At 38.5% G+C, this 25,476-nt stretch overlaps 4 protein-coding genes across 4 annotated transcripts; 3 read left to right on the top strand and 1 right to left on the bottom strand.

The window, feature by feature from the left end:
* Nucleotides 1-1,781: 1,781 nt before the first annotated feature.
* On the bottom strand, nucleotides 1,782-8,668 carry LOC102236323 (alcohol dehydrogenase class-3-like). The gene is made up of 9 exons (XM_005800594.3): nucleotides 8,552-8,668; nucleotides 7,425-7,526; nucleotides 7,052-7,202; nucleotides 6,856-6,943; nucleotides 6,550-6,769; nucleotides 2,821-3,084; nucleotides 2,582-2,714; nucleotides 2,341-2,479; nucleotides 1,782-2,045 (listed from the first exon to the last, which is right to left on the bottom strand). The coding sequence occupies exons 1-9, from the start codon at nucleotides 8,567-8,569 to the stop codon at nucleotides 2,012-2,014; spliced, it is 1,149 nt and encodes a 382-aa protein (XP_005800651.1). The 5' UTR covers nucleotides 8,570-8,668; the 3' UTR covers nucleotides 1,782-2,011.
* A 65-nt stretch (nucleotides 8,669-8,733) lies between these two features.
* gar1 (GAR1 ribonucleoprotein) lies at nucleotides 8,734-11,983 on the top strand. Its single transcript, XM_023328997.1, has 7 exons — nucleotides 8,734-8,811; nucleotides 9,021-9,197; nucleotides 10,750-10,904; nucleotides 11,003-11,062; nucleotides 11,135-11,264; nucleotides 11,377-11,496; nucleotides 11,581-11,983. The coding sequence occupies exons 2-7, from the start codon at nucleotides 9,035-9,037 to the stop codon at nucleotides 11,589-11,591; spliced, it is 639 nt and encodes a 212-aa protein (XP_023184765.1). The 5' UTR covers nucleotides 8,734-8,811; nucleotides 9,021-9,034; the 3' UTR covers nucleotides 11,592-11,983.
* A 772-nt stretch (nucleotides 11,984-12,755) lies between these two features.
* On the top strand, nucleotides 12,756-17,226 carry LOC102236832 (alcohol dehydrogenase class-3). Its single transcript, XM_005800596.2, has 9 exons — nucleotides 12,756-12,846; nucleotides 13,347-13,448; nucleotides 14,378-14,519; nucleotides 14,588-14,675; nucleotides 14,764-14,983; nucleotides 16,215-16,475; nucleotides 16,544-16,679; nucleotides 16,758-16,896; nucleotides 17,020-17,226. The coding sequence occupies exons 1-9, from the start codon at nucleotides 12,829-12,831 to the stop codon at nucleotides 17,042-17,044; spliced, it is 1,131 nt and encodes a 376-aa protein (XP_005800653.1). The 5' UTR covers nucleotides 12,756-12,828; the 3' UTR covers nucleotides 17,045-17,226.
* A 1,210-nt stretch (nucleotides 17,227-18,436) lies between these two features.
* Nucleotides 18,437-23,800, top strand: LOC102237095 (eukaryotic translation initiation factor 4E-1A). The gene is made up of 7 exons (XM_005800597.3): nucleotides 18,437-18,502; nucleotides 19,160-19,260; nucleotides 19,536-19,631; nucleotides 21,123-21,186; nucleotides 21,352-21,465; nucleotides 21,687-21,826; nucleotides 22,771-23,800. The coding sequence occupies exons 1-7, from the start codon at nucleotides 18,485-18,487 to the stop codon at nucleotides 22,883-22,885; spliced, it is 648 nt and encodes a 215-aa protein (XP_005800654.1). The 5' UTR covers nucleotides 18,437-18,484; the 3' UTR covers nucleotides 22,886-23,800.
* The last annotated feature ends 1,676 nt before the right edge of the window (nucleotides 23,801-25,476 follow it).

The following is a 25,476-nucleotide window of genomic DNA, read 5'->3' as shown; positions in this document are numbered from 1 at the left end:
ACCCCCTCACTTCACAGTGCAGTGAATACACCATTCCCACAGCGGAACATAGTGATGGCAGCATTATGCTGTGGGGATGAATCCTGGAAGAAAACCAGGCTTCAGAAGACCTGAGACTGAAGTAGAGGTTCAGCTTCCAGCATGAAAAACACTGTGAACATATAGTGAGATATATTATTATGGGATGGTTTAGATCAAAGCAAAGTCCTGAGTACATATGGCCTAGTCAAAGTCCACACCTAAATTTATCTGGGGAGCTGTGGCAAGGCTTGTCTCAGATAATCTCCATCTGATGGAGCTTGAGCTGTTTTGGGAAGAAGAAAGTGAAACGTTCCAGCCTGTAGATGATTACAGTTGATAGGAACAAAGACAACCAGAGCCGCAGCTGAACCTGAAGTCAAAGTTGATCCTAAAAAGTCTCAACTCAAGACGATGAATCCATGTTTGCAATTTTATTTGTAAAAATGCTTTAATTTTTTTCCAATCACTTCATAATTTTGCAATACTTTGTGTTGCTCCATTCCACAAAATCACAATAAAATACATGTTCTAGTGTAGATAAATTACTTGTGTAAATATCAGAGCTTGTGGTTGTAATGAAAAAAAAATATTTAAGAATGATGAGCAGTTTTGAATATTATTTCTGTGGTATTGCTCTCAATAGTTGAAAATTTCAGCTAAATTAATTAATTTTTTTAAGATTTAAGATTTCACACCTCATACTTATTAATAAAACAACTTTATTGAAATCTAGATGTTGTGAAATACAAGGCAACACTTATGACCTTTTTCAACCAAACACTTCTATTTAAGTGTGTATTTACTCAATCTAACGCTGTTATTGATAAATATTCTCATTTCTTAATAAAAAGAAAGTGTAGAAATATGCAAACATGAAATTTAAGTGTCAAGCTTTTCCTTTTTCTGTTTCATTGGCAATATGTGGATAAAGTTGCAGAAACATTGTGTGTCCTCTGAATCAGAAGAACTTTTGTGACAATTCAGATACATGGATTAAAAAAACCCAAACGGGACTCATGAATTTTCCTTTTGGATATTTTTTCCCATAAAAGAGTCAGTGGTTCAGTCATATGGATGGGAAAAAGCAGCAGAAATCCGTGAGCATGTCCGACACGATGGTCCCCGTCGCTGCCTGGACTCGTCTCGCTCGCTCTTCCTTCCGCTGATTCGGTATCTCTATGCTTCTGCTCTCCAGTTCCTAAAAGTTTGCCTTAGTTTTGCATTTTAAGGTAAAACCAGGTCATCTAAACTGCAGTCCGTGATTAATGGCACCAGCAGAGGAACCAAAGATGAAGAGAACAAATTTATTTTCAATTTTACAAAAGAAGGTTTGGAAAATCATTTTAGCTGCCAAGTGCATTAATTTGATCTGAACAGACCTTCAATAAAACAAATTCTTTCGACAGCCATTTTGGTTCTTCCCTGTAAAGCATTCCCCAAACAACCTTTTGTCTTCTGTCCTGACAGCCCACAACTGTTTTCCTAACCGCTCAATATATATAATATTACCAAGGACGAAATCTGGTCAGCCTGACCACATGAAGCCGCCATTCCTCACAGCTGAGGATGAATTCGGCCTCAGCTTTTGGTTCCCACAGCTTTTATCCCAGATTCCTGTCCAAGTTGGTGCAAAGCAACTTCAGAGTCATTGTAGCTGCCAACTGTGACAGATGTATAGAGAATATACCCCGACGCTGCTGCAGATGCTGCAGAATTAGAAATTACATGCTTTGTTTCTTTAAATGAGAGACATTAGAGTGTGGTGTTTGCATCAAGACTTTAATAAACTGCAGGAAAAACATAAAATAAAAGAAACTTCATAAATGGAAATGGGATAGGATGATTATAGGGACAAATGTTAAAGTTTTTTCTATGATACAATACTGCCACCTAGTGGGATTTATGGTAACTTGTTGCTAAAACTTGGATAAACCATAGATAGGGTAAAGGGAATTCTTCATGATGGACTCAGTTCTGGTGTGTCCTTCTGTCAGAAGTTTTCCAGACTGATGACGGTTCGGATACTAAACAAATAAAAACAGGAAGAACGATGAGGATAACTCAAGGTTTCCTTCTATAGAAGAAAATACATTACTGGAGTTATTAAAAAATAAACTACACAATGCATTAAAAGAAAAAAAGACTTTAATGAGTTTTAAACTCATTCAGCTTTTTAAACTGAGTGTATTTCAGAAATGACCTCAACAGGAAGTAAAGATGTTGTGAGATTTGCTCAGTGATTTAAGTCTAGCTCTGCTCTGTAGCTACCTAAACAGAGGAAACGACCACAAACTGAGTGAAAACTGAACAGCTTCTCACCTTTGACCGTTCCTCAGCAGGCTGAAGGCGTCGTTGATCTGAGCCAGGGGGAGATTATGGCTGATAAATTCATCCAGCTTCAGCTTCTTCTGCATGTAATCCTCCACCAGTTGAGGAACATCCTTCGCACTTTTCCAACCTTCACAACAAAAAAGTTTAATTAGGTCAGTTTCCAAAAGTGTTCACACCCCTAGAAGTAAAACTACAAACCTAAAATAAGGCTGGAATGTTTTGAACTGACCTCCAAAGTAAGTCCCCTTCAGGGTGCGCCCCATCAGGATCTTTATAACCTGGACGCTCATCGACTCCGTCTCTGTCCACCCAGCAATGATGCATGTCCCCCAGCCGTCTCTTGTGGACTCCAGTGCAGCACTCTAGAAACAGCAAAACAAGCCCAGTCTTTCATAAACTACATGGAAAACTTCAACCTCAAATCTTAGTTTTCTCATAAAAAAAAAAAAAAGAAGAAATGACATCCACCATGGTAACAGGGCTGCCAACACACTCCAGAGCATAGTCCACGCCCCCGTTGGTCTTCTCCACCAGAATGTCCTGGATGGGCCTGTTTCCATAATCTCTGGGGTTGATACACTCTGTTGCTCCAAACTCTCTGGCTTTCTGGAACTTGTCAGGGTTGATGTCGACCGCAATGATCCTTCTGGCCTTGGCCGCCTGGCAGCCCATAACGGCAGCCAGACCCACCGCTCCGAGCCCAAACACAGCACAGCAAGAACCTTTCTCAACCTGGATGGAAACACAAAGATGGATGAAAAAGAAATTTAACTTCCATAAAGAAACAATAAGATATTGGACAACAATTTGGACCAAAATACTCAACAGAAATGACCATATGTAACTTTACAGAAGCCATTAAAAATCATCTGGATTGAGGTAAAGTTGTTCAACAACTACATTTCTCAACAAGCATCAAAACTGGTTCGAATCGTTTCGTGTTTCTAGACAGAAATGGGTTCAAACAGGGGCGGATCTACTGGGGTGGCATGGGGTTGCCACCCCAACTGAGAGCCTTGCCACCCCCGCTGGCGACAATGAATTCAATAAATAGTTATTATGGCAAATCGGACATTAAGCGCATGAATTTCTTTCTTCCGACAACATTGAATGCAACACCATGTAACCTGACACCTACTGCTAAGTAGCGGCATGTGAGAGAAGGACAGAGAGGCAGCAGATATACATGATATATATGGATGGATGGATATTACTGGACTGGACGTTACGCGACTTATCGTGCGCCACTGCTGTCCACTGAGTCAGAAATATCGGTGGTCAGGAAAATACCACAATCACGCAAAGAATCTGACAAAAGGACGCAATATTTAGTGGTTAATTCAACCCTATGACAGACATAGATAACAAGGTTCAAGGGTTTCAGGTGAGGAAAAAGTTTTAATTTAGAGAAAATATTGAAAAAGTGAGCAGTGAGTTAGTTATGCTAGCCTAACTTGCTAGCTGCTATTGACTTTGATAACCTTAACATGCTGCGCAGTTCGGTGTGTTTTGGTTCCGTTGGCACTAAAAGAGGACAAGCTGCTCAGCAAGTCATCAGTAGAGCAGCTGTTTAAATCAGCTAATCAACCGCCGCTGTGTTCAGGTGAAAATATATTAATAATAACAATATAGACATCACGCCTGACAACATAATGTAACAGACCGGATGTTCTGTTTTGGTGTTTCTGCCTACTTTTTTGTGTGGGAAATGTTTGTTTTTGGTATTGATTCCTCTGATGGGATTGAACGTAATCTCTGCTTTATCTGCTCATTGAGCTTTTGTCTGTCGGTTGCCACGGCAACGGGTGTAGAGTAATGCCGACACAGAGCGAGAAAAAGCAGAATATAAAAGGTTTTGTCTAGTTTTGTTCTCCACCTGTTTATCAGCTGCATTGTACCTTTATTGCGGCGCTGCAATTATTAAAAGTTAAACAAGTGACAAAAACTGAACTAATTCCCTTTGTCATCAAACTACAGCTCCTACAGTATATCTAAAATAAAACGATAGACCAATATAAGGGAAAATCGCCCTTTCTTGACATAATTAACGGAAACCAAACTGCTTATAGATTTGTATCATGGATAATTTATATATCAAACATCATTTTTCTCAGTTTTATTTTAAATCGTATTTAATAGATATATCTCTCATAATAAATGATGGCGCTACTAATATTTTTGTGACAGATTTCTGCTCGTCCTGCATTGGATAAGAATGGTTTTCTGGACACAATGCATCACAAATAGGTACTGTCCAATCCAATAATACATATCAATTAGCAGGAAAGACATCAAAATAATTAACTATACTACATTAAGAAATTATATTTAATCCTCAGTGCTACATGAAGCGCATTTTGAAACAAAGCAACAAGTAAATTAAGTCCAGTGATAGGTCTGTGTAAACTAAATGTGAGAATGAGAGGTTTATATATCTATATCTATAGATATCTATCTATCTATCTATCTATCTATCTATCTATCTATCTATCTATATATATATATACAGTATATATATATATATATATATATATATATATATATATATATATATATATATATATATATATATATATATATATACACACACACACTGGTATATCCTGCCACCCCTGAAAAATCCTTGCCCGCCTCTTGCCACCCCATAGATATTTTTCTAGATCCGCCCCTGTGTTCAAATAAACTAAATTTTTGCATTGATACCATTTGGAAAGTGATGTAAGTGTACCAGAAGTGTCGATGCTGTGGGCTCTGCTATTCTGCTCACTGTATGCAGATGATGCAGTCATTTATGTAACTACAGCTACTCCTTATCAGGCTGCAGAATTATTAACTCAGCGGTTGGCTGCTTAATGTCAAAAACTGTTTCAATGTGTTTTTCTTAAGATGGAAAAACACAGAAAGAGTTTAAAATGAAGATGAATCAAGAGGAAATTGAAGAAGTATCTATGTTGAAATATTTGGGGTTATCTGAGACTCACAGCTCAGGTTTGATGCTCATGTGAAGAAAATGTCTCAGTCTATCAAGGCTAACTCTTTCCATTTGATAAGACATGCAGATCTACCAAAGCAGCTCAAAAACACATGTACACAATGATATTATCACACAGCTCACATTGCTTAACTGCTTGGGGACGGGCTTCAAAATCAGTCATGATTAATGTTATATAAGCAAACAATAAAAGTATTTGATCAGAAGCCAGTGAAGTGGTATCACCTCTAAATTCTTCCAAAATATAATTTACTGAATTTTAATGACTTTCTAAAAACAATATTTAAGTGGCCCATCAGGAACTCAGTCACAGGATCTCAGTTATGAAAGATTTTATAAGATATGTTGTCAGACATGAGGCTTTTCTCTGAATCGCTGGCTGAAAAGAACACCACTGTGGTTCATGGAAAATTTGATCTCGATAAGGGTGTTTTATGTATTTCACTTGTGCAATCTAACTTGTCATTTTCTATTACTTCTTTATTTGCGATATAATTTTTTGTTTTCTTGGATCAAAAAGCCTAACCGGAGATGGGGCTGTGAATCAGTCTCTGGCTAGAAGCCAGTTGGACTGTCCCTTTAAACATAAATAAAAAAATAAAATAATAATATGAACAGTAATGCTCAGTGGTAATACCGCTTTGAACTCCTTTAAACAAGAATATTCGAAGGAAGCTCGGATGGTCTACTACCATCTTGTGGAGAATTTTCATAATAACAACCATTCAATAAGAAAGGTTGAAACCAAATTATGGTTTTTATATTTGTATTATGTAAAAATTCTGACTTTTAAATGAGTTCTTAGTCGTTTTTTTCTAACATAAATCCAGGAAGGAATGAAGAAAAAAGAAAGAAAGAAAAGGACAGAGCAGTAGAACTAAAGAAAGAAGAAAACTTGGGAAGAAATGAATAGGCAAAAAGAAAAAAGGGACAACACAAAAAGTAGGGAAAGTACAACAAAATAGGAGAGATGAAAAAATATAAGAAGGTAAGCAATGAAGAAAAGACAGAGGGATGGGCATAAGGGAAGAAGGAAGGACACAAGAAAGAGAGGAAAGGAATTTTCTATTGTCTATTTTCTTTTTCCATACTTTTCCAAAGCTGGAAAACAATTAATTTACTTTTAAAGACTGTAAGGATCCCTGATTTGAGTTGGTGACCAATCAGCTTTAACTTGACCTAAACCAGGTAGTTTTAGTCCTCACCTTCCCCGTTTTAACAGCCGCACCGTAACCGGTGGAGACACCGCAGCCCAGCAGGCAGACTTTTTCCAGCGGCGCCTTGGGGTTTATCTTCGCCAGAGACGTGTCGGGCACCACCGTGTACTGACAGAAGGAGCTGACACCCAGGAACTGATAGACCTGCTGACCTCTGCAAGATATTCTGCTCGTCCCGTCAGCCAAAACACCCGCTTGTGTGTTTTCCCTGTAAGTGACATGAAGATCAGAGTGTTATTAAAGTCTGTGGGGGAAACACCATGCATGCGACCGTGTGTGTGACTGAGAAATCACCAGTTCTTCTTGCAGAGGTTTGTTTTCTCACATTTACACTGGTCACACTCTTCACAAAACGGAAGAAAAAGAGGAATGACTTTATCCCCTGACGACAAAATGAAAGCAATAACATTAAAAGAGGATATAATGGGCAAAAGAGATTGCGTAAAACCAAAATCTGACTCAGATATTTGTGCGTTTTACTGCAAATTACCCGGTGCAAACTTGGTTACGTCTGGGCCAACACTCTCCACTACACCTGCCGCTTCATGGCCGAGAACCAGAGGGAAAGATCGGAGGTTCATTCCTCTCCCGGCCTCATTCAGGTATTCCCAGTCTGTGTGGCACACGCCTGAGGCAACAACCTGCAGAAACAAAACAATGAAATAACTGATCAGTTTCACAAAGAGGAAGCTGATGTTTTCCCCAGCATGATTATGAAACCGAGGCAGTAACGAGTTTTATCTTTCAGATATGTTTTTGCATAACTTTGAGATTATATTTTAATGACATAAATCAAAGTTAGAATGAAAACCTCTAAAACTGCATCAGAAACTAATTCAAATGTGTGTGTGCAGTGTGTGTACCTTGATCCGGACTTCATGAGCCTTAGGAGGGGCAACATCCACTTTTTCAATAGAAAGAGGCTTTCTGGGCTCCCAAGCAATAGCTGCCATGCATCTGATTACCTGGAAAACATTAAATATGCTAACTGAATTTCCTTGCCACACCCTGAAGCTATAGAGACTGGATGGGGAACAACCGGCAGTTGATGAAGTTCATATCAGACTTACACCAACCCTCAGTACAGGGATGTTTCACAGTTTTTAAACCTCTAGTTCAAAATCTGAAAATATTGGATTACCCACAGATTTATAGGTCCAGCCCAACTACAAAAGAAGAAGTCAAACATAGACTGCATTATTGCTAAATGCAGTCTATGTTTTACAGTAGAAGCTCTATTAATTACAGGACGCTTTTAAAGGTTGCTTGATCTTTTGGACCAACACAGAACAGGTGCAATAAAAAAAAATAATAATAATAATAAAAAAAATATATATATATATATATATATATATTAAGGAGATCAAACATGGCTTGAATAAGTTTGACCTATAGATAGAAGAAAAATATTAATTTCCTGTAAAAACTGTTATTTAATTTAAAAATACTTTCTTTCTCCTAAAGGAAAATTAATTGTCGTAACTCAGATCTGAAGACTGTTGCTGTACAGAATCTCATACAGATTTGTATGACTTCTACAGGGCATCCTTCCTTCATCATTATAAACCTTGATAATGGTTTATAATGATGCATCATTACAATTCATTATTCAATAAAGTATCTACTTTATTTATTGAATAATGAATAGTAAAGCGAATGAAGCATCTTAAAGTTTCCCCTCATCTGGACCAATGTTTTTACATCATATGGATGAAAAGCTTTAGTGTTTCATGAAGCTTCATCTCAACATGACTAATGCTAAATATGAAAGTGAAATAATCGACGATTTTTTATTATTTTTGACAATTCTTGGAAATTCCTAGACTCTATTTGATTTATATCTCAATGGTGGACTCGTCTATAAGGGCACGTCGATCATGTGAAATAAATAGGAAGTCGCGAATCGGATGTAAACTTCTGCATCACTGTCGGTAATTTATTTATTTATTTATTGCTGAAAGAAAAGAAAGACAAAATTGTGCTTTCTTACCTGTCCTGTTGTTGCCATTATTAAGTGAAAGGTAATCCTGGAAGTGAACAAATATTAGAAAAGAACCTGTTGGAAAAACTAGCACTTCACCAGCAGCAGCTGTCAAAAGAGAGAAAAATATTGTGCTTGCTCCTTTAAAGATGACGCCCAGGAGGTTTACGACACTTTCCGACACACTTTGTTATGTTTACGGCAGCCACTGGTCACACGTGTTGTCGCATGGAGATTAGAGTCGGTAGAGCTCTCAGCTAATAATTCAAGTATGTGTTCTAATAAATATGCTTTAGATGTTTCGTTTTTATATTTTAAGTGATACTATAACATGTTTTGTAGTTTAATAAAGTTGTTTAGTGAGTGTGCGCGAGGAAGCTAATTAGTTAGCAGGAGCTAATACTGTTAGCTCATGTGTTGATGCTACTGAGTTCAACTTCCAGTGTTTTACTTTGCTTCTCATTTCTTTCTATTTCAGACCTTCAAAGGAAAATGTCGTTCAGAGGCGGAGGTGGACGTGGTGGGGGTTTTAACAGAGGAGGTGGAGGTTTTAACCGAGGTGGGGGCTTCAGAGGCGGTGGAGGATTCGGCCGAGGTGGTGGAAGAGGCGGCTTCAACAGACAGCAGGACTACGGTCCTCCGGAGCGAGTTGTGGGTAAGATGAATTCAACCAGCGGAGACAGAAGAACGTTCAGTTGATTCATCAGGAGATTAGGTGGCACATTAGGACGGTTTTAAAAGCTGAAGTTATGGGCTAATTCTGGTTGGTTTTAAATTGAATTCAATAATATTGTATTTATGCCAAGGGAAGTTACATTAACTTGTATCATCCACGTATTTTCAGTTACTTGTGAATGGTGAGGTTGTGAGCAGGAAGATTTTCTGGTAGCAGTCAGTCTTGTATGACTTCAGCCTTCACCAGCTGAAGACTGTTGCTGTGTGAAAGTCTGATGTTTGTGATTTTCATGCCAACAGCTGAATATTCGGGCAGCAGAGCCGTTATATTCACGAATATAACACTATCAGTTGTTAAGCGCTATTAATTCACCTCATTTGCTTTTGCTGCTCCATGCATCCACTAAGCCTCCTTTTTAACCCCACTGGGTTTTGGGGTCGGAATTCAGCTATTATTTGAGCTTTTGATTGTTAATCATTTGTAGATTTGAAATTTTGAAAGGTGATGATTTCTATGTAAACCTGAATGCCCTAACGGGGACCTGAAGTCAGATTCCCAGTTTTTGTGCATAAATTGGCCAATAAAGCTGATTCTGATTCAAAATAAATTCTTTATTAGCATTTATATTCCAAAGCTTTTGCATAGGAATGTTCTATAAAATATCTCTGAGATTTAATCTGTTTCATGACCATAAAATATAAAATGGTTTTGAAATGGAACTAAAAGTGGATAAAATGGCAACCTGCAGGTAGAGGCTAACAAACAGGTGACTGGCTTTGACTTGGTGCTGAAATGGAAGTGGGTGGAGGATGCAGGTGTAGGTGCTGTCATGTCAATTTGAACCAGCTGGAAACATGTTGTACGTGTGTGCTGACTGTGCTGGTGTCTCTGCAGATCTCTAAATACCTGGAGTGGCCATACTGAAGTTTGTCACTACATCACAATAGTACAATGTTGTCATAACTGTTGTTGTGACGGTAACCATAACTGTAACAAGAGTTGTGATTACTGTCACAATAACTTCACTAGCTCTGATCTGAGCAACAAGTTCTGGAGAAGATTGAATTAAATAAAAAAATAGTTTCTCTTGCAGCATAATAACCTCAACTGTTTTTGAGGTTAGAAAACTTCTGAAGAGATTTAGTAAAACCTGCAGAACTCTAAACATTTCAGAAGTTTTTTTTTATTTCAGCTGTTATGTTTTGTTCACTGCTGCATAGATTTTCATCATTAGCCTTTATTATTTATCCTAAGCTGTTGATGCACAGAAACTGTATTTATGGAAAAGAATATAACTGCACATCATACAATTTAGATTTTATTTGTTAAATATTGCAAACCATGAATTTTTCTTTTGATTAATAAATTGTCCACCATTATCTTCTGGTCTGTCATGTAAAATAACAATAAAAAAATATGTGAATAATTCCCCAGGACATAAATGCTGCTGCAAGTAGCTGAATCTGTGGTGCAGATGTCTCTAGTTTTTAGATATTAATAATTTGATGTAATAATGACTTTGTCTCTGCAGCTCTGGGGGAATTCATGCATCCCTGTGAAGATGACATCGTGTGCAAGTGTACGACGGAGGAAAACAAAGTTCCTTACTTCAACGCTCCGGTCTACTTGGAAAACAAGGAGCAGATCGGGAAAGTGGACGAGATATTCGGCCAGCTCCGAGACTTTGTATCCTTTCTGTTGTCATGATTTTAGGCTCTGAACCCTCTGAGGATTTTCAGGTGTTGCATCCAGGATTGGTTTCTTTCTTTAACCGATTCCTGCAGTATTTTTCAGTAAAGCTTTCTGAAAACATGAAAGCATCTTCGTTCAAGAAAATGCAGAAGGTAAAAACTCATTTCCAGACTGTGATTGATTCTTTTCCAGACTGAACTGATTCTAAATCCCTTCGGTTTTAGTTTTATATCGATCCGATGAAGCTGCTGCCGCTGCAGAGGTTCCTGCCAAGACCTCCAGGAGAAAAGGGACCACCGAGGGGGGGCGGGAGAGGAGGGGGTAGAGGTGGAGGAAGAGGCGGTGGGCGTGGAGGTTAGTCTAGTCTGTCACATTCAATCATCTGTAGAATACTGGTGCTACTACTTGGGTTTGTACATAATCAGGTCCATCATGTATGATTAGTTCCTGTTTTTGTTTCTATCAGGCGGTTTTAGAGGCGGGAGGGGAGGAGGATTTGGAGGAGGCGGCCGGGGAGGATTTGGAGGAGGCCGAGGAGGTGGAGGAGGCTTCAGGGGGAGAGGAGGAGGAGGACGGGGATTCAGAGGTCAGAACTTCTCTCTGTACAGAATATTTGTCATGCTGTGTCAGAATGTCGCTGGGTGTCCTCATGGTTTGTTCTGATGTTCAGGTGGAAGATGAGCGCACTCTGCTGGCCTGGAGTCAACATCACATCGAACCTCCGACTAGAAGCTTTCAGTCTACTGGATTCTGGCCTCACAGACTCATTAGGACTTTAACTGATGAGTTTTCTTCCTCTGTTGTCTGGATGACTGATGGATTATATATATATTTTTTACCATTATTTAAAAGGTTCATGTGTTTGTTTCTGACACAGAGTTGACCCTTTTCTTCTAATATTCTGTGTTGATGGGGAAAAATAATTCTAGGAAATGCTTTCATAAAACTTCCATGTGGTGATTTTTCTAATATAGAGAAATCTAAGTTCATTCAGCATTGGCTGGAAACATTTTAATAGAAATATTTCATAAACTGAATTTTTGTTAAAGGCCTTGATTAAAAGGTTTTCTGTCTGGGGGTGTGCTGCTGTTTTTTTTTTTTTTTTACATTTTGAAGGTTTTAAAGCATAAGTGCAGGGATTTTTCCTTATCGGTAATATTTGGTAACAAGATATAAATAGAAGAGAGTGCAAAACAGTTGACAGATAATATACAATTTAGTTGCATGATTTGAATATTAGTGTAATTATCTGCATAATGTGTGACAATTGATTATTCACATGAGTTGGTAATTAAAACACCTGCCATGGACAGAATGATTTGGGAGGAAATCAAATCCTCTGCTGGAAGCAGAACAGGTGAATATAAAGAGGTGAACAGACTCAGAGCAGAACATTTATTTAAAAACAGTTTTATAAAACTGGGGATATTCACTTCCTGGAACCTCTTCAGTGTGCACCAAGTACAGTTGGATTGTTTTAATGGGAAATGTTGAAACTAACGGAGGCAACAGAAGTAAATTCAAAATGAACAATATAGAGCAAAAAGGAGCGCAGTCAAAACCACAAGGAAGTAAAGCAAAAAAGTTAAGATTTTATTTTCATCCATTTGTTTTATATTGTAAATCCCAGAGATTTCCTTTTTTGTAACAGTAAAAAATAAAGGTGGCTTTTAATTTAAATGGTCATAAAACATATTCTGGCTACCTTTTGGCTCAGGTCCAAATTTATGTAGATTCGTTGCGTCAAATCTAAATTAACAGGCAAAGATGATTTATAAATTTTGCGACCCAGTTTTCGCTCCTATGACCAAGCTGACGTCATACCCACGCTGAGCGTCCTCGCTTCTGATTGGCGGAAAGGTTGACTCCTTTACGGCTGCTCGGCATCCTCCGCCTCCTCTCTGCAGAAGGAGCGGACATGGAGACAGCTGGGAAAGTAAGTTTCCACAAACTAAACCAGAAATATTTCATATGCATTTTTACTCCGCATGAAGAAAGAAGAGTAAACGCTTTAAAAGTGTTCATGTTTATTTAGAGGTTGAAGTTCTGAGAGCCAACATGGAGGTTTTTACAGAAACGTGTTGAATGAATCGCAACAAAGAATTTGGGTCTCCAAACTGAACAGCAGGGACCTTCGGCAGGTCGGTTCCAGCTGGTACTTTCAGGATTCCCCCGCTTCTGCTACTTGAGCGTGGACTCCGTCTTTTCTCTGATTTAAACCAAAGTAATGCAATGAAAACAAAATTTAAAGTATTTCTCTGTTGGCGGTAAAATGAGCAGCGCTGTAAACTGCAGAGATTCAACTAAGCGAGAGGCTTCAGCAGGAAAATACAGGATCTCTGCACTGTGGGACCTTTGGCATGCACAGCATAAGAGGAGGTACTTGTTCTTGTTGCAACACCTAGTTATTGTTTAATTCTCTTTTTTTTCCTGCAGGTGATCAAGTGCAAGGCAGCTGTTGCCTGGGAAGCAGGGAAGCCTCTATCCATTGAGGAGGTGGAGGTTGCGCCACCCAAGGTTCACGAAGTTCGCATTAAGGTGAATTTTAATCTGATTTTAGCCCCATTTTCTAAAGTGGTGCATATTAAAGCAGCAATCCCTCTTGAATGAGCATTCTCATGCCATTTTGAGGCAATTTGCTTTCATTCAAACCTGTCCAGTGTGTGGATTTTGATGTCAGAATAAATATGGAAAATGTTGTTCACGAGGAGTAAATTTCTGCCAAAAAACTCAGAAATGTTTTAGCTAATTTTAAATATTTACAAGAAAAAAATTGGTTATTGTCTGATATCCAGAAGTTGTAAAATAAGAACTTTTTTCCCTATGATTCAGTGCATACATTCATAATATTAAAACTATCATAAATTTACTTTATGATTTGCTATCATTAATTACTGACTTTATAATTTCTGACAAAAATGCCAGAAGTTCTCTAAGAATAAAGTGTAAATTTCTAAGTTGGGCTTCTGGATATTTTCCAAGGTGTAAGTGGAAGGTCCAGCCTCTTCCTCCATCAGAACCACACCTTCCAGATCCAGACTCACTGCGAACGCCTCAAACAGGATCCAGAATATCACCTGCTTTTTACTCATAAGTTCACAACCCAGCATGGAAACCCGTCTAAAATATTCTGATGCTTCAAGCTGCATCATTTCTGACATTTATCAAGTATTTTTATACTAAAGACCGCAGTTTGCATTTCAAGACTTTTTACTTTTAAGCAGAATATTTCTTATTTCACTTTTTGTTGCTCTTTGAATTATTAAAGTACAGCATTATTTTTTATGGTCTTAACATATTGGTTGCTACTCTAATGTTGTCACGACACACACACTGAAGCTGTAAAAGAGTCATAAAGTTCTCCTAACTAATTTCTTTCCTACTGTAATGTAATCATTTGTTCTGTCATTTAAGTTGGTTAATATTTGAAATATAAAAGGCTCATAATGTGCTGTTAAACTTCCTAGATTCTTGCTACCGGAGTTTGTCACACCGATGGTTACACCCTGAGTGGCAGTGACCCTGAGGGACTTTTCCCTGTCATCCTCGGACATGAAGGTGCTGGAACTGTGGAGAGCGTTGGCGAGGGCGTCACTAAGTTCAAACCAGGTAAGGAGCGGTGCATAAATATACATATCAGTGTTATTTGTGTTTCTAATTCAGTTATTCTCTCCCAGGTGATACTGTCATCCCTTTATATGTGCCTCAGTGTGGTGAATGCAAATTCTGCAAAAACCCGAAGACCAACCTGTGCCAGAAAATTAGGTAACATTTAAAACCACAAACCGAATGGAAACTCAGTCATTACAAAGAATGTCTCTTCATGCATCCACCATGTTCCTCCACCCTGCAGAGTCACCCAGGGTCAGGGTCTGCTGCCCGACAAGACGTCACGCTTCACCTGCAAAGGGCAGCAGGTGTTCCACTTCATGGGGACCAGCACCTTCTCTGAGTACACGGTGGTGGCCGACATCTCGCTGGCTAAGGTTAATGAGAAAGCTCCTCTGGATAAAGTCTGCCTTCTGGGATGTGGGATTTCCACAGGTTATGGTGCTGCTCTGAACACTGCCAAGGTGAGTCTCAGAGGCGGCTTATCGGGAAATAAAACGATTATTAATATTAGTACTACTACTAGGATGCTCAAGGATGTTTTGCATATAAACACAGAAAGGAATAAAAAAAACTTAAAAGAAACAAACAAATTTTGAAATGTGAAAGCTTCCACATTTTCCTTGCTTAGATGTTTTCTTGCTAATAGATAATTGTCAAACAGTTGAAAATAGATGCAGTATTATTATTGCAGTTTATAGAATAATGCATTGCAGAATATAATTTAAACAAACCACAAGAAAATATCTTTATAAGGTTAAAAGAGTTAAAATCTAAGGTTTTTCAGCTGATTAGTTTCATAATGTGGGCAAACAGTAAGCTGCTACTTTACCAAAGGATCGTGTAAGTGGGTGCCAAGTGCTGGGCTTCTGGCTGAACTCTATTTATCCGGGTTTTTATTTCATGATGAACTGGATATACAGCTTTGATTTAAATACCAACTGAACAGTAAAATAAAATATAGAAAGTACTGGATCAGTGCTTCTGTATTCTGAAACCCCCAGATGGGCATTTCCACTCAGCCTGGCTCTGCTGGACGTTTCTTCCAGTTAAAGGGAAAGTTTTCCTTCTGCTGCCATTACAGGCAGATTCAGTTTTAGGAAATGGTGTTAGATAATTTTAAAATTTAACCTGTTTTTTTTTCTTGTGCCATAAATGGAAATTGGTAGATCAAAACATTGACATTTAGAGAAAAACAACTAAAGTGAAACATTTGAAGGGATTTCATCATAAGAAAATGTTGAAAAAGTAGGAATGACTTTGGAATGGTGCGATACGGAAAAATTAAAAGAAAATTACTTGAGAAACTAAAATGTAGAAAATCTCATGGGAGCCAAATCAATTTTCAGAATATTGTATTTATTCTGATTCAAGCTGAAGTACCCAAGTGAAATTTTTAAAAACAATTTCTTGCAAATTTTCAAGTTCTCTTTCAACTACTGTGGCCCTGATATTTTGTTGCAGAATTATTCATAAAACAAATGCTTTATGCATATTTGATTCCCAGTTTTCATGCAGGTCTGATGTAGCCAACAGGTTGCAAAATGCCCAGAAACATTCAAATCTCTATCTGTGGTGTAATGCAAGATTTCACCAACCAAAACAAGTAAATTTCCTGTCTACAAATCGACTAGTCAGATCATTATCCTATGATTTCAGCCATTAATTCTCAGAAATGTTGGCTCTGTCTCACAGGTCGAACCCGGTTCCACGTGCGCTGTGTTTGGACTTGGTGCCGTCGGCTTGGCTGCCATCATGGGCTGCAAGGTTGCTGGAGCAACCAGAATCATTGGTGTGGACATCAACCCCGACAAGTTTGAGAAGGCCAAAGAGTTTGGAGCCACAGAGTTTGTGAACCCGAAGGATCTCAGCAGGCCCATCCAGGAGGTTCTGGTGGAGATGACCGACGGCGGCGTGGATTACTCGTTTGAATGCATCGGAAATGTGCAAATCATGGTGAGACGTTGTTACTGGTAGAGGTGAGATGATAAATGGATCGCAGAAACATGACCGTCTCTCCTCAGAGAGCTGCTCTGGAGGCGTGTCACAAAGGCTGGGGGGAGAGCGTCATCATCGGCGTGGCAGGAGCGGGACAGGAGATCTCCACCAGGCCGTTCCAGCTGGTGACGGGCAGAGTGTGGAGGGGCACGGCGTTCGGAGGTGGGGAACACTTCTGAACCTTTCTGATGAAGCTTCAGTCTGTAACTCTATCCCTCAACGAAGCTGTTGTTCCTCCAGGCTGGAAGAGTGTGGAGAGCGTTCCCAAACTGGTGGAAGAATACATGAATAAAAAGCTGAAGGTGGACGAGTTTGTTACTCACACTCTGCCGTTTGAGAAGATCAATGAAGCATTTGACCTGATGCACGCCGGAAAGAGGTAGAAAACCGATCATGCAAATCAGTCAGACCATTTTGCTATAGTTTTTGTTTTAATATCTTTAGTTTTCTTGCATTGTGCTTTGTCTACATCCTGATGCCTTTTCTGTTTTTTTGTTTGCAGCATCCGGAGCGTGCTGACTTTGTGATCTGCCTAAAACATTTGTCACATCCGGCCTTAAAGAATCTCCATCCCATTATACGTTCCAGCACTAACCTCTCCACACTTACTTGGATATAAATTCCAGTGTTTAGAAGAAGCTCTTTAAGAGCAGAACCGTTAAATCATGAACTGTTTTTAGAAAACCTTATTAAAACATTTAACTTGCTACTTTTGACTGATTTGTCTTTTAATGATGCATGGTCATTTTCTGACTTGACAAAAACAAGTTTGGTGCCTATTCTTAAAATGAAATGTATTTAATATTCAAAGATAAGTCTTCCTGAAGCTCACACACCATGCGTTGGGAGCACCTATATGTAGAAACTGAAAACTTACATTATTAAATGTAGAAATTGCACCTTATCGTTATGCATCAAAAATGGAGGAACTGAAGCTGCAGCTTTCAGGTTAGATCCTCAGACAACCCACACATTTACTTCATAGAAAAGAATGAGATGTATAACATTTAGTTTGAGATGACATTGACACTGATATGAACTATGGGATCTAGTCATTACTAGACTCATTTATCCACTTCATTGTTAAAGTGAAACAGGAAATTGAAAGTTTAGAATGATTGAAGATCTTCATCATGTCTTTCTCTTAAAACTAAACTCATTTCGACTTTGTTCTGTTGCCAGAAAACTCCATGTATCAGTGAACAGACAGAATAGTGCAGACCATTTAGTCTGGAGGCAGGTGACTTTCTCCAAAGCAGCTTTTGCTCCAGGTTCTGCCAGATGGGCCCTCCCTTTCTGGCAGCCTTTGATTCAACAGATATACTTCTGGAGTAGATGGGTTCTGGGCTTTCCTGTGGGTTCACGAAGGCATCACAAATATAGGGTCCTGAAAGATTAAACTGAAAAACTCCAGACGGTTACGGAGAAATGAAATCATTAATTATTGATAAAGTGTGTCAAACTTGTTAACCCATCTTTACCATCTGTTCTTCTAATTTAATCCCTGCAGGAAATGTGATTTGAGTTACATTTCCTGGTTCTCTAATATTAACAAATGAGGTTAGGAATTAATTCAATTATAATTTTCTGAAAGGAAACAACCCCTTCTCTTTATTAATGGATTATTGTTAATTAGCACAGCAACAAAGTGTCTTCAGTCAGAGGCTTCTTCAGAACCGCAGTGCTACTGACCACTACAGGAGCATCTGCAACTCTGAAGATTGAGTTACACATTTAATTTACCTCTAAATATTTTTTTAACTGAAGTGAATTTACAGTATCTTTTTAAATCTAATTAAATTTATTTAATATTTTTCAAATAAACCATGCAGAATAATTTCTCAATGCATATCGTTTTTCTGATTGAGCCTTTGAGGTGAACATGTTAATTTTCTGTAAATCTGAGTGCGCATGCGCAGCCTGAAACTATTTTAACACGCCAAAAAGCAGAAAATTGACTCCGGAAGATGGCGACCGTTGTAATGGTGAGTCCCATACATCCCTGTTGTTTGCCGAAGCGGGCCATGTGGGCCGTGACAGGCCTTAAAAGAGAATTTATCCACCACTCAACACACATACAGTGAAGGGAAAGTTAGCGGCGGTTCCGAACGGGAACCAGAGAAGCGGATAAAGGTCCAAACTCTGCCAGCTAGCTCGTTAGCTTCACATGAAGTTAGCGTCGCGGATCCAACAAGATAATTTCAATGGAGTTGTTCGGTTAAGTCACTGCTTGCCGAACTTGCTTTTACCAGAACTTACACCGAAGTTACGTTTGATTCGGTACCACATCATAGATTTATTGGGACCGTTTAGAACAGTTGAGTCAGTGAATCAAACTGTTGCTGTTGGAATGAACGAGAACCCGGACTGGAGTGGGACGTTAACGTTTACGTCAGCTGGTTCTGCTCCTGGTGATGTTGGGTTAAAGCTCGGTTCCGTTACTTCTGGCAAGCAAAAGTTTTTTTCAGCCAGAAATGTGTGGGTTTTTTAATATTGAGTTTATTAATATTTGAAACGGAGGCTGACATGAGATGAAGCCAGTCTGAAAGCTAGTTTCCCGTCCTGGTATCTATCTATTTTTCCATCAGTTTAGCCATCCATTCCTTCTTTTTCTTTTAAAGCGTTTGTTTCCCTCCAAACAGACGAGTTCAGTTCCTGTTAATTCAGAAAAGGAGAACTGTGAGAAAACTCTTCAGAAGGTTGTGAGTCCTGAAGGTTACATCAAACATCCTTTACAAAACAGGCAAGTTCTTCTTTCATGTCTCTACTTCCAAATAAGTTTAAACACAATTTTAAAAAGTTTTTTATTAAGTAGTCAAGGTGTTCATTTTAACCCTCAACTTTGTGAGGTTTATGACCGGGGTATAAAGGTCTGTTTGCCTATTGCTGTGATTTATGACAGATCGTTTGAACATGACTGGTTTCAGCCCAGTAACCAACATGAAAGCTGCACAGATAAAGATTTATGCAGTCGTTTCATGCAGCCGTGCTTCTCTGAGGGTCTTCTTGTTTTTCCAGGTGGGCTCTCTGGTTCTTCAAAAATGACAAAAGCAAAACGTGGCAGGCCAACCTCCGGCTCATCTCCAAGTTCGACACCGTTGAAGACTTCTGGGCGTGAGTAGACTTACCGCTTCATAGAAGACCAGGCTCATTCTCAAGTCAATTCAAAACTCTGTTGAAGATGAATATTAAGAAGGTTCTGCATCAGATGTACATTCTCTGTGTAATCTGGTTGTTATCTACTGGTGTATCTTTAGAAATTGAACTAAGGGAATTTTAATACCTCAGATTGTAATCACAAGAACAGTACATCAAAAGAGGTCACTGCTAAAGAAACTGGCTGTGCAGTATTCTTTATCTAAGACATATTAATGGATAGTTGAGTGGAAGGAAAAAAGTCTACATGGAGCAAAGGTCTGAAGGAAAACCCAAAATTTCATGTTTCTTTTTGACCAGCTTTATGCTGACTCAATTTTATAGCAGCACCTTGAACTGGTCCACACTGTTAATAATACAAATACTTGCTTCAGTCACCATGGCATCACTCATTGCATTTCATCTCAAGGAAAAATTGTTAAGGGTTTTAACGGTCACTGAGAGAGATGGTGGGGGAGCAGCTATGCCATGTTTGCCCATCCCTAACGGCAGCCCCCATTAATATTTTCTTTCTGCATTTAAAATTTCTACATTGGAATGGATAAAGACTTTCATTGCATTATATTGACTATGACTGGGACTCTTAAGGCGTTGTAAGTTGCGCTACAATAAGAACAATAAGTAACTGTGGAACTGCTAGCAGCTGGTGAGAGATTTCAACAGCAACCGGAGAGAGAGTGGGAGAGAAGAACACAACATGGAGGGAACTGAAAGTGCAGCTTTTGAGGAAAAATAGTGGTGATATTGACAGTATGTAACTGCCTTAGTTTAAAAAAATCCACTAGAACCGATAAATTTGTATATCTTCCTCAAGTGGACATTTAGCATTACTAGTGGCACATTTATTAAAGTGCCACTATACGTATAACGTATGTATATGTATAACTTTTGGCCAAAGTTATACGTACAAACAAAACTGCCAGTGTACTTATCTGTGTTTATTGTTGTCCAAAAAGACGTGTCTTGCATCACTCTGTCCACAAACTGGTTAGTCCCACCGAAAAATAACCGTTGTCTGCTTGTCTGAAGCATGCGCATTCAGAGTACGTCGCAACAGACACTCCTCTCCGTGTGTACACACCCTACGTAAAATACGAACCGTGAGGACTCAATCACAAATACACACCGTGAGAGTTGGTGAGTTTACTATAAAACTCTTCACCAACACTGCAAAACTAACTAACACCAATAGGTGATGCTGTCCCAACACGGGAAGTGTTTCTAATTACTAATGAATTCTACAGTGTAAAATGAACAACTGCATATTCAAACTCTGAAAAAGTAACACTTTTTTTGAATGAGAGCTTTTAGCCAGAATGATCAAAATAAACAAGTTTAGAGTTTGTAATGACCGGAATATTTGTTTCAATTAAGTTGAATCAAGTAAAATTTTTGATGCATCTTTAGTTTAGGTGTCTATTTGATGAGAATATCGCCTCCTGTTGGCAGGTTGTATAATCACATCCAGCTGTCCAGTAACCTGATGTCTGGCTGTGACTATTCTCTGTTTAAGGTAAGGCTCACCTCTTACACCTTAACACAAATATCTGATTCTCTGCGCTGTGATTTGTTTTTGACTATGGATTAAATTAAAATATGACGAATAATAAATGACCTTAAAGTATTTTACAGAGCTGGTTCCCTGTCTGATCTGTTCTGGGTTTGTATTTGACCACAGGACGGGATCGAACCCATGTGGGAGGACGAGCGGAACCGACGAGGTGGCCGCTGGCTGATAACTTTGTCCAAACAGCAACGGAAAAGCGATCTGGACCGGTTCTGGTTAGAGACGGTATGCTGAGCTCTACTAAAACCATATTTAGTTTTCTTTTATGTTGGATTTGAGTCATGTTGAATATGAAGAAATATAATCGGAAACATCACATCACTAATGTTTGAAGGTGAAATTATAATGATTTAACTTGACAAAACCTTTGTTGTGTTCCGCACTGTGAAAACATCAGATACTGGTCTCTGGTAGAAACAGTTTAAATCCGTTTTGGCCTCCTGCAGCTCTTGTGTCTGGTGGGTGAAGCGTTTGACGACCATAGCGATGATGTTTGTGGCGCCGTCATTAACGTAAGAGCCAAAGGGGATAAAATCGCAATCTGGACGACAGACTTTGAAAACAAAGACGCCATCACACACATAGGGTGAGCTGCACAAACCACCATCTTGTTTCACTTGGCTTTCAGGTTTTCAATATTTCCAGTGGTAGAAATACTTCTGCTAATGTTCTAATAGTGCAACACATTTTTTGTTTAGCATTTTTGCTAAGTTCTAAAACGTTTAGCAGTCTTAGCTTGCCCTGTAATAAATTTGTTCAGACAAATTCCAAAGAGTTACTTTACTTGTAAACTTTCAGTTGAATAAATTTTGACATTTGTAAAGATTTAATTGATTGATAAGAATCCTACAAATGGATGTTTATATTTAAGATAAGATAAGATAAGATAAATCTTTATTGTCATTGTCACAAGGACAACGAAATTCAAAGGGTGCCATCAGTCGGTGCAGATGCCCAAAAACAAAAAATAACTGTCTCACAATTCACACACAACGCAAGAATCAACAAACAACTGGCAAAAAATAAAAAATAAGAACAGCCACATTCTCACATACATCATTTATGATGATTAATGGTTGTTTTTGATTGCATTTATGCTCTTATTTTAATTACAGACCAATTTCCTTTATTCATGTTTGTTTTGTTTTCTTTCAAAAAACTTTGAGCAAGTTGTGAGTATGCAACAAAAAATGATGAATACAGAATATCACAATACTTTAGTGAGGAAACAAGCAGGATGTTTAACAAATGCAAAAATTCACAGAAATTGTTGAGAGCCTCATGTTCTCCACAGTGATGCCATGCAGCAAATGACATGTATTCTCTACCCAGAATGCATTGCTGTAACTACATCCTGTAGTTGTGCAGTAAACAGTTCAAAATTTGTTCTGTTTTTTTTTCATGCTTCAATTCATTTCCTGATGCTTTTCGTTGCATTGCAGCAATACTCCTGATATTCAGCCATTTCAGAATAACATCCAGAGATTTTTTAGCACCAGCTCATATTTGGCTACTTGTTTGTGCTTCTAGGCGAGTTTATAAGGAGAGGCTAGGCGTCCCACCAAAAGTGATCATTGGCTACCAGTCGCATGCCGATACGGCCACCAAGAGCGGTTCCACCACCAAAAACAAGTTTGTTGCCTGAGGACTCTGGATTCATCCACCACAAGTTGTTTTCTGTCGTTTTGTTCCATGAATGTAACTGAGAAATTAATCTACAGGGTGAATGTTTTGCTTTTGTTTGACACCTGACAAAAGCTTTAGTTTGAGGAGAGAGTGCAATTCAAAAAGTACCACTTCTTTGGACACTTTATTTTGTGGCAGTTTCTGTTGTACAATTTGAATGAAATTTTAAAGGGGAATATAAAAAATAGTTTGGTTATGAATTACAACTATCTAATGATTGGAAACTTTGCTAAATTTGAGTTTAAGTTTTGCTCGGGTCCAATAAAAATCATTTATTTTACAATAGGAAAATGTTCAGTTTTGTAAAGTTAGTGATAAAATGTGACTTTGTCATCACTGGTGCATGTTGGGTAACTGAGCTCTTTTTATTAGAACTCATCTATGTTACATAAGTGTTCATTTTAAGCTCCTCCTTCAGAAGCAAAATACAGTTTCAATGGAGCTTGAAGTCAAACTTTGCATATGTCAACTGCAGAAAATAGAAATTCTAACCAGAACCACAAAAAGAAACCAGAAAATGAATCTTTTCTCTTCAGCATCAAGCCACTCATACTTAAGTTTTTATAATATTCTTCAGTTCAGACGAAACATCTTCAGTTGTAGAGCACAGAGCTGCGATTCCTTTATCTTGAAGCCTCACTGTGTAAATGGAAAAGAGATGCTTTCAATGATTCTCTGACAGATTTTATCTGCAGTGAAAAATATAACATTTGTTTGAGGTAAATATTTTTTGAAACTAAAAGGTGCCTTTAGTGTTTAAACCCTGTTTGCATATTTTTATTTTACAACAAATGTAAAAAGAACCAATGTAAATAAATTGTACAGTGATGTGTTCTCTCATAAGCAATGGAAATAAATATATTAAGTGGTGTAAGATGTTTCTGGGAAATCTTTAAATGTTTGTGGAATTGACCATATTTTCATTTATTTACATTATTCATTGTGGACAGAGTCCATCCAGCAATTTTAACCAGATTTAAGTCCATTTTCTCATGGACTTTTAGTCTGCCTTGATATCTTGATGCAGTCGTTCGGCTCTCCATGGCAGGACTTTCAATCTCCAGTCACTGAGCGCTGCAGACATGGAGCTTTTCAGTCTCTTTTCGGACATTTAGCCAGTTGATGTCGGTGTTGGCCAGACACTGACCCTCTGGGATTTGAGTTCGTATAAGTGTGCAAAGCAACCGGTTTGAAGGAAATCTACTGCGAGAATTCCTGAGAACTCAGAGGATAAAACAAGTCATCAGATAAATGCTTTTTTGTTATTGCATGTTTAGACCACTATGTGTTGCTGTTGACCTGCTTGAGGGAAGACCAAGACAGTACTGTAGACTGCCATGTAAGGTTGCCCAAAGTATGGTCTGGGGGCCATTTGTGACCCTCTAAATTTAGTTTTTCAGGTTCAGACCACATTTATAGAATGGAGCAAATCTGGCCTGCAATTAGGAAATGTTGATGCTTTTCTTATGTTTGAAGGTGTTTTAGAAAGTTTTCCAAAATAAAAAGTTCTTAAAATGAAAAGGCGTTTTCTACTCCACAGATGTTTCCTCATCTTTAACTAGGATTCAGGTTTAAGTTCATTTTTAAAAATTTGGCTGAATTGTAACTCTTGTTTAAAGCTTTTTCTTAAATGATACTTGTGATGACGCTGTGATCACACCAGCATCAGTGGTGAGTTTCAGAATGAGATTTTGCAACTCCTTGATATCCCCCTGGAGCTGATTAGCACATCTTGTGCTCCTGCAATGCTAACAGCTGACACATCCGAGGTGTCTGGATTTGAAGCTCCTGATGTTCTGATTGATGGGTTTGATGATCCGAGCCGACACCTGTAATTGACAGAGGCATGTGCTCCATCTAAAAGATAATCAGCAACAATAATGACAATTCTCTTAGAGGGTTTTCCTTTAGTCGTTCTGAACCAGGGGCTCACTTCAAGCTCATGATATTAATCCAATCAGTGACTGATTCAAACAAAAGCACAAACAGCTTGCCGTAATTACAAGTTCTTGTGTATAAGCTTTTTTTGGGATGATGCATTGATAAAATGTCCTTAAAAATGACAGCCACTCTGACATACCTTAGTATTAGGCTTTGGTTCATTTTCATGATTTGATCTTGTTCTGTTGAGAGGTGCTTCAGTGAGCAGGTCTGGGTTCACTGCTCATCTGATAACATGTCTGCTCATTGTTCAGTTTAGTCTTCTATGGCTGCTGAATATATAGAGACCAACCGACTCACACCTCCAGACTCTGCATGTTAAACCACTGATAGTATTTAAATGATTTCATGTGAAAACAGCCCCTGTATGAAACCAAACCACCATGCTGCATGCTTTCTGATATGCAGGATATTTATATCATCTGATTGGTTGCAGGGATTTGCTTCTATTCAGTCTTTACGATTTCCAAAATAAAGAAATAACAGGAAGGGTTGAGTGAAGAATGAGCTGGCTTGTCTGCATTTTGGATTCAGGACAGAGATGTGTACAAGCCAATTACAGCCGCAGTCAAAATATAACACTCTGTCTCACCTTTGTTGCTATGGGAA

The sequence above is a fragment of the Xiphophorus maculatus genome, chromosome 23 (genome assembly GCF_002775205.1).
Source record: "Xiphophorus maculatus strain JP 163 A chromosome 23, X_maculatus-5.0-male, whole genome shotgun sequence".
Classification (NCBI taxonomy): domain Eukaryota; kingdom Metazoa; phylum Chordata; class Actinopteri; order Cyprinodontiformes; family Poeciliidae; genus Xiphophorus; species Xiphophorus maculatus.
The sequence above is the reverse complement of the archived record's forward strand: the minus strand, read 5'-3'. Positions and strand labels throughout refer to the sequence as shown.

What these genes read in the sequence shown, in the direction of transcription:
- gar1 (XM_023328997.1), top strand. Translation starts at nt 9,035, where the DNA reads ATGTCGTTCAGAGGCGGAGGTGGACGTGGTGGGGGTTTTAACAGAGGA. An exon ending in TCGGCCAGCTCCGAGACTTT is followed by an intron (nt 10,905 to 11,002) that starts GTATCCTTTCTG and finishes CGATTCCTGCAG; the next exon opens with TATTTTTCAGTAAAGCTTTC. An exon ending in CGTTCAAGAAAATGCAGAAG is followed by an intron (nt 11,063 to 11,134) that starts GTAAAAACTCAT and finishes CTTCGGTTTTAG; the next exon opens with TTTTATATCGATCCGATGAA.
- LOC102236323 (XM_005800594.3), bottom strand. An exon ending in AACCTCTGCAAGAAGAACTG is followed by an intron (nt 6,770 to 6,855) that starts GTGATTTCTCAG and finishes TGTCACTTACAG; the next exon opens with GGAAAACACACAAGCGGGTG. An exon ending in GAAGGGGACTTACTTTGGAG is followed by an intron (nt 2,480 to 2,581) that starts GTCAGTTCAAAA and finishes TTTGTTGTGAAG; the next exon opens with GTTGGAAAAGTGCGAAGGAT.
- LOC102236832 (XM_005800596.2), top strand. An exon ending in AACCTGTGCCAGAAAATTAG is followed by an intron (nt 14,676 to 14,763) that starts GTAACATTTAAA and finishes TCCACCCTGCAG; the next exon opens with AGTCACCCAGGGTCAGGGTC. An exon ending in GAGGGGCACGGCGTTCGGAG is followed by an intron (nt 16,680 to 16,757) that starts GTGGGGAACACT and finishes TTGTTCCTCCAG; the next exon opens with GCTGGAAGAGTGTGGAGAGC.
- LOC102237095 (XM_005800597.3), top strand. An exon ending in ACCGTTGAAGACTTCTGGGC is followed by an intron (nt 19,632 to 21,122) that starts GTGAGTAGACTT and finishes TCCTGTTGGCAG; the next exon opens with GTTGTATAATCACATCCAGC. An exon ending in ACCGGTTCTGGTTAGAGACG is followed by an intron (nt 21,466 to 21,686) that starts GTATGCTGAGCT and finishes GGCCTCCTGCAG; the next exon opens with CTCTTGTGTCTGGTGGGTGA.